The sequence below is a fragment of the Drosophila novamexicana genome, unplaced genomic scaffold, assembly GCF_003285875.2.
Source record: "Drosophila novamexicana strain 15010-1031.04,08,12 unplaced genomic scaffold, DnovRS2.1 tig00001209-arrow-arrow-pilon, whole genome shotgun sequence".
Taxonomy (NCBI): domain Eukaryota; kingdom Metazoa; phylum Arthropoda; class Insecta; order Diptera; family Drosophilidae; genus Drosophila; species Drosophila novamexicana.
The window spans coordinates 1,211,151-1,218,251 of record NW_020824843.1 but is presented as its reverse complement, the minus strand read 5'-3'; the positions used below and the strand labels follow the sequence as shown (position 1 = coordinate 1,218,251).

The window sequence follows — 7,101 nt, the reverse complement described above, 5'->3', positions numbered from 1 at the left end:
AACTTAAATATATACTAATTGCAATTGTTTTATTGCAGCGCCGATTCTTAATCGTGAGGACATACATATAACGCTCTCACCGGGCGAAAATCGTAAGCATTTTAATTATTTAACCTAATTCTCATAATTATTATGGCTTTCTATTCAAAGGTATTATACACTCTTGGATACTATCGTGACAATCGGCGAAATTCTAGCAATCAAAACTAGACAACACACACGAAGTGTTACTTTCTAATTATTAAACTTATTTAATTTGCTTTTGTATTATATTTGCAAACGCTGCTGGCAGCATTTTTTGTATATAGATGCGTAACATATTTTGTATGCTGTTCGTTGATTTTCTGACATAAGAATCGAAGACTTTTAGTAGAACAACTGTAAATTGAAACTAGTTAATTTAAGTCATAAATTGTGTACATTATGTAAATATAGAAACAATTGTGTTAGGTTTTCTACAAGAAACAGCAAACATGAAATATGCAAATATTTTTTTTAAGCTTTGCTAAAAAATAATATAAAAAAACGTTATAATTTACGAAATTAAAGTACGAGTGAGAAAACATTTGGACGCTGTTTTATTTATAAATTGAATTACTCGATAGGTGAGTGTGATTGCCGGGAAATCAAAAATTTAAAAATAAATATGTATTTTTCAATTCACCCGCTATCGATATAGGTACATAGTTCCGAAAGCTAGAGATGAGCGATAACAAGTACCCGATAACGTAAGTATCGTTTAACTCTATCCGACAGACGTATCAAGAACAATTTCGTGCAACTGCAAGAATCAACAAAAGTCAAAGCGCATATGCTGTAGGGGCCCTCCATCGTATAAGGAAATTCTACAGTATATGTAGCTGTGCTTCAATTGTCGTAGTAGAATTTACAGCAGAAAAAATGAGCGCTATTCAAAATTTTTTAAATATACGTGGCTCACGTGCTTATAGAAGGGTCAACGATTGTCTGCCGACGCACAAAACCTATTATTTTCAGGGCGATGAAGTCTACACCGAGGACAACATATTGGTGAAGAATCTTTTTTTGAATAATGTAGCACCAGGGGTAAGCGATTGGCAAGAATTTCATATTCCTTGAATATTCAAGATAACCGAATTTTCCTGCATTAGCTATCGGCGAAGCAATTGAGAGCCTATTTCAACACCTTCGGACGCGTCGAGCACTTGCGTCTCTTTGGGCAGGCCAGCAACCATTTCGGCTCCAAGGCCTCAAATGATAGGCCAAAATCAAAGAGAGGCTATGTCGTCTTCGCAGATCCGCGTAGTGCTGCCAAGTAAGTGAATCAATTATACTGCGTACATCTAAAATAAACATTTTGCCCTGCAGAGCATTGCGTCGCAAATTTCACAATGTAAACAAAGGCCGTCTATCCGTGCAGCCCAGCGACAGCTGGCATCAGCCAGACGCCTATGGCATACCACGGAAGCAGTTGTCGTCCGATCCCAACGAGCCGCCGGCTGCTATTCTGAATCTGAACGATCATTGCTTGGATTATATAGTGCGACTACTGGCACTGCCCGATCGCATTCACTTTGCGCGCACCTGCATCCGTTTTCGAGAGATCTATAAGCGGGCGTCACCAGCCTTGGATAAATGCGTGAAATTTGAAGAATTTGCAGACATGACTATGTGGGATGTGCGTGATTTCTTTGTGCTGTCCGGTCGTCATGTTCGGAAGATTGAGGGCATTATACCACAACGCCATCGCCAGCGTCTGGGCGAATTTCTGGGCGCCCACTGCACTAATCTTACTACTATGCGAATTACGGCCAATAAGTTGACCTTTCGCACCATGAACAAGATCTTTGGCAAGCTGACCCAGCTGGAGAGCCTACAATTGCGCGGTTGCGACTTGCGTAATGATGCTCTGCTTGCGCTGAAGCATTTGTCACAGCTCAAGATACTCGATTTGTCTAACAATGACAAGTTGACTGGGCAAAATATGAATCGCTTGCCGATAAGCATTGAGTCGCTGACACTGACCAGTTGCACTGGACTGCAGTCGAAACTATTGCCCCGGGTTTTTAAGGCACTCAAACAGCTCAAGGAGCTGCACATGAAGGGTGTTTATACCATTGGCTCGGCCTTTAAACAGCTAGTCAACAGCCAGCGCTCCAATACGCTGGAAACTATCTCAGTTAGCAATGGGCTCGGCTTTGGACTGAATAATCAATACGAGCACATTGCTAGGCTGCCCAGCCTCAAGAAGCTGACTGTCCACAGTCATGAGGAGGATGCAAAGCTGCGCCCCGAGCTGCTCACGTGGCTGGTGGAACACAGGTCCGAGCAACTGGTACACTTTGAAGCACGCGGTCAGAACTGCATCAATTCGGAGATGGTTTCACAAATAAGCAAACTACGCACACTGCGCACGCTTATTATACCCAACAACGATGCGATCAAAGATCGTGAATTAGAGGCTTTGAGCAGTCTGCAAGAGCTGGAGGAGATCAATCTTAAGTATTGCAGCAATGTTAACGACAATGCTGCGCTGCGCTTGATACTTTCCTGCCCAAAGCTGAGGGTGTTGCATTTAGAAAATTGCCCGCAGCTCACAGAAAAGCTACTATCCGATATTATTTTTAAAATGCGCTTACAAATTCGCCAAAAAGAAATCCAGCGTCAGCTACCCATCAAGCTTAGTTTATACGGATGCAACATTAACGAGGAGAACATGAAAAATCCAGATGTGGTTTCCAAGGATATAATTGATGCATCTCTTGCGCCACCCTCTTCATCTGATCTTTGCTTCTTTGACCTATCCGATTTGTTGGTATTCGACGATGATATGTACTTTGGTTCAGACGAGCTAGACACAGAACATGATCATCGTTTGTATGATATGGGTTTCCTAAGCGATACTGACGATGACTACGATTTTTCCGACGATGATTACGACGGGGATTTTGACGAATTGGATGGGTTTGACGAATTTGGTTACGATTTAGAAGATATGGATTATTCAGATATCGAAGATTATTGGGATAGTTTATAAACAATTTAATAAATTTAATATTATATGCTAACACTTACCCGATATTTTCAGATATTGGGGCTAATTCTAGTATATCCATTTACTGTAAATTCGTATTACACTAAAATTCGCCAAAAAAGATAATTATTAAAATATATATCAACAATATATCACTACGAAAAATATATTAATCTCGTTATGAAACGCTAAACCAATTGTTTGTTGCATATTGTTAACATTCTTTATTATTTATATAATTATATTTTAATACATTTGTTTCACATAGTAGTTTATGGTGTGCTTGCTTGTTTTTAAAAACCATCTCTAGACGCATTTCAATGTTGAAAACCTAAAATCGTTGTTTACTTTGCTATTCTTGTTTTTTTTTTATGCTATTGTACGTTTAATAATTACGTTAATTTCAAATCTCTTTTGTTACTTTGATTTAGCGCTAAGTCTGGCTTGGCTTGGTGTTTGTTTTTTCTTTTTTTTTTGGGCATATCTTAAACATTAAATAGCAACATTTAATTGACTTTTGGGGAAAAATTGCACCAAAATTTAACAAAGGCAGGTAAAGAAGACAGTTAAGGTGAGTATATTTAACCTAAGATAAATTATTTACTTTTGAATAGTAGTATTAACAATCTCGTAAATGTATATTTAAAGAACACTTTAAATTTAACTAACGAATAAACAACTAGCAAAATAACACAAAATATAATACTTTGTTCAATGTGAGATTGAGAAGCTTAATAATTAATAAAGACTTCTTTAGTTTAGCAACAATAATAAATGTTTGGAATATTTTGCACTATATAAATATAAGTTTAATAAAAATAGTAAATGTATTTCTTTTTTAGATTTTGATAATTGAGTTTTTAGGAATTTTAAAAAACAATTGCATTTAATTTCATATTTAAGAGGAGATTCTTTATATCCGAATTAGTATTGATAAATATATTAGTTATTTAAATATTTCGTTTAAAAGCTGAGCAAGTAACAAGGATAGGTCATTTAGCTATATGTATATCTAATGCTGGGTGATTGGAATGCATTTTGTGGATTACATGAGGCACACTGATCAAACGACACGGACTAAGCTAGGGCTATAAGCTATAATATGTGTGTGTATATATGTTGTATATTTTATATGTATATTCTGATAAATTATTGTACTCTCTTGCATAATTTGCATATGTATGTATTATGTATGAACTAAGTATGTTGTAATTGTCCAATTGCATTTGCTTTAAATGTTTATGAGTATTTGTTGCTTTTAGTTAGTTTTGTCTAACATAATTGTTCTCTTGATTATGGGTTTTGTCTTTTCATTTTGGTTGCTGGCATTCAAGACTATCCACTTAGAGAGTTACCTCATGTTCCTCATCGAGCATTTCGACAAAGGCGCGCGGCACCAGGCCCTTCATCAGACCCTGCTTACCGTACATGTAATCCTCATTTACAGGTGAGCATTCGGCGACAAAGATGACCTGCAAGTTACGAAATCGAAAGAGGTAAGAAGTTTGATGGGAAAACTATGAATAATTTCAACTGCTCACCTCGTTTGCGCTTAAATTCAATTCGGTGTGATCCTTGGCATCATAGGAGCACAGGACACGCGCGCGCTGCATTTGATCCGTGTTCACATTCAATTGCATGGACTGATTAGCTTTGTGGCCGGCACTGCTGCTGTTGTTGTTGCCAGGATTACGTGCTCCACCGCCCATGCCGCCGGCGGCACTGGACTTGGCGGCATCATGCAAATCGATCGGTGTGTAGGGTGTTGGGCCTCCCAAGCTGATGGAAGACGCAGAGGCAGAGAGCTTAAATGACTTGATTGTGGGTTTTGAGTTTGTGGGTGTTGAGTTTGAATTGAATGGGTGCTTCTAGTGAAACCGCTTTGACCAAAAACAGAAGCAAACGACTCTACGACTTAACGACTATTTGATTAATGACAACCAATATTAAAGTTATGCCTAGTATTCGTATACAAATGTTAACCAAAGCTCGTTTCAATTTTGATTCAAGGCGTTAATTAAACTGTTGTTATTGCGCTTGTATCGAACTCTATCTCAAAGTCCTCCAGCAGATGCGTGAGCGCCTTGACCGGACCGATATCAATGGTCTTATAGCCCTCAATATCATTATCATTATCATAATCGTAATCGCTATCTAGTGCTAGTGCTAATGGAGTGGAATTGGTATCTGAATCACAGGAATGAGCCGAAGCAATGCTGGGAGGCCCATCGACATCTTCGCTATTGATGCGCAGGCGTGGCTTCGCTGGCTGCATTCTGTAAGACCACAAAACAATACAAACCGAAAGGTCAACAACAACCAAAAGGACACACATGTACACACAATGCCAACCACAGTGCAAGAATTGTTAAGTGCCACCTACTCAAGTACTCAAATTGCATATAATAACTAATACATATATTGCATGTAAAGAAAACAAATCTAAAAGGATAAGCTTATATTCATAGTAGAGCCCTGCATCGAGTCAATCGAGACGCGTTTCGGATGCTCAAACAATTATTTCGAGTCAAGACTTAAATATGTTCGCTTCGAGCTGTTTGAATTGCACACAAATAATACTATTACCGATAAGCTCGAACATGTTGGCTGGGTGTTGAATTTGTGCCCGTCGATTTCAAACTTTCTTTGATTGAGTGATTAAGTCAACCGATGCATGGCTCTTATCCATAGCTGTTACTACTTACTTGGCCAGCTCGCGCTGCAACTGATCCATGACATCGCCGCACTGTTTGTAGTACCGAACCTGGGTCTGGATGAAGGCGTGCAGATGGCGCAAGTGCGATGCCTGCGATGTGCTGATGCCATCCAATAGCAGTTTGGTAATCTCCGACTGTCGATCGAATTCGGCCTGAGCCACGCGCAGGTCGCGCTCCGCCTGTACGAGAACAAACTTAATTGTTAGTAAAAGAAGATATATAAATATTTCGTAAAGCGTTTAAAATAGAGCATTGAATAGGCGCCTCGATGGGCGATACCTGTTCCAAGGCCGCTTCTGGCGAAATGCCATCTTTCTATAAATTACATAAAACACATCCACATAGAAGAAAAGCAGCACAAAAGTGTAAAAGCAGAGGCAAAAATCTATAATGAGCTTAATGCGACAATTTTCATGCCGACCCACACTCACCGCCTGTTGACCCAGCATGCTGCGGGCCTTCTTCACGCGATTCTTGCACGCATCCAAGTCCAAGCTGCAAACAACAGAGACACACATTTATCATATGTCTAATCTTTGGATGGCGTTAGACTCACCGCTTCGTCTCCAGTATGCCGCGCTCCTTGCTGATGGTCTTCATTTCCCCCTCTAGAAATTTACGCAACGGTTGCGTAAAGCATATGCCTGAGGTGGCAATGAAGTCGTGCTCGCACTGTCCCAGCTTTTGCTCGGCCTGGCCCACTTTGATTAGTGCCTGGCCGTAGGGCAGGTCCTGGCCAAAGTCGCCGCCCGCCTCGATCATGTCTAGCGCCAGATGCTCCAAGTTGCTGAGGCGTTTCGGTTTCGATTTCTCAATCTTCTCGAATATGTAATCCTCGACGCGATTCTGGGGATTCGGTATCAGCACCGATTCGGTGTCGCGCACCAATTTCTCTGTCCATGTTTTGGTCACGTCGGCACGTTCTGCTAGATTTTGAAAGTGCATATCATATTCGGTGCGTTCGGTGGTGCCCAATTTCTCCTCCGTTAGCTGCAAAAGGGCAAGGGTAAACGAAAAAAGTGAATCGCGTGCGCAAGGCCCAAAACGCCACCCATATCCACACCCACAGTCAGGCCCCAACCACAAGTTTGGTTAGCTATTGGCTAAGTCATGACTTACCTGGACCACGCGTGATATTGTGCTACCCGCCTCCTTGACCAGGTTCTTCATATTAAAATTGGGCAAGTTTATGTTCATTTTCAGGTGGAGTTAATTAAATCAAATTAGATTTTTTGCAAGCCAATTTTTGTTTGTATTTATCAATAGTCTAATAAGAAGCAGAGATTCCAAGCAATCGATTGGAAAGTACCTACAACTATCGATGGCACTGCAAATTTTATCCGAATGTACAACTATCGATAATATTGTAAT

The 7,101-nt window shown here is 40.1% G+C and overlaps 2 protein-coding genes across 5 annotated transcripts; one reads left to right on the top strand and one right to left on the bottom strand.

Annotated features, from left to right (window-relative positions):
* The first annotated feature begins 193 nt into the window (after positions 1-193).
* Positions 194-3,163, top strand: LOC115766514. Its single transcript, XM_030710476.1, has 4 exons — positions 194-605; positions 680-1,065; positions 1,131-1,294; positions 1,348-3,163. Exons 2-4 carry the CDS (start codon positions 901-903, stop codon positions 3,014-3,016), a joined length of 1,998 nt encoding a protein of 665 aa, XP_030566336.1. The 5' UTR covers positions 194-605; positions 680-900; the 3' UTR covers positions 3,017-3,163.
* A 705-nt stretch (positions 3,164-3,868) lies between these two features.
* Positions 3,869-7,005, bottom strand: LOC115766608 (endophilin-B1). Of its 4 annotated transcripts, none has more exons than XM_030710597.1 (7): positions 6,850-7,005; positions 6,287-6,720; positions 6,162-6,225; positions 6,010-6,045; positions 5,719-5,909; positions 5,037-5,289; positions 3,869-4,485 (listed from the first exon to the last, which is right to left on the bottom strand). In XM_030710597.1, the coding sequence occupies exons 1-7, from the start codon at positions 6,925-6,927 to the stop codon at positions 4,357-4,359; spliced, it is 1,185 nt and encodes a 394-aa protein (XP_030566457.1). In that variant the 5' UTR covers positions 6,928-7,005; the 3' UTR covers positions 3,869-4,356. The 4 variants fall into 4 exon arrangements, with proteins under 4 accessions (XP_030566457.1, XP_030566455.1, XP_030566458.1 ...); XM_030710595.1 differs by lacking the exon at positions 5,037-5,289 and adding an exon at positions 4,555-4,792; XM_030710598.1 differs by lacking the exon at positions 6,010-6,045.
* Positions 7,006-7,101: the final 96 nt, after the last annotated feature.

Excerpts from the sequence above, each read along its gene's own strand:
- LOC115766514 (XM_030710476.1), top strand. The coding sequence starts at position 901 with ATGAGCGCTATTCAAAATTTTTTAAATATACGTGGCTCACGTGCTTAT. Across the intron at positions 1,066-1,130 it reads TGAATAATGTAGCACCAGGG|CTATCGGCGAAGCAATTGAG; the intron begins GTAAGCGATTGG and ends TTCCTGCATTAG. Across the intron at positions 1,295-1,347 it reads GATCCGCGTAGTGCTGCCAA|AGCATTGCGTCGCAAATTTC; the intron begins GTAAGTGAATCA and ends TTTGCCCTGCAG.
- LOC115766608 (XM_030710597.1), bottom strand. The coding sequence starts at position 6,927 with ATGAACATAAACTTGCCCAATTTTAATATGAAGAACCTGGTCAAGGAG. Across the intron at positions 6,046-6,161 it reads GCATGCTGGGTCAACAGGCG|AAAGATGGCATTTCGCCAGA; the intron begins GTGAGTGTGGGT and ends TGTAATTTATAG. Across the intron at positions 5,290-5,718 it reads TTGCAGCGCGAGCTGGCCAA|AATGCAGCCAGCGAAGCCAC; the intron begins GTAAGTAGTAAC and ends GTGGTCTTACAG.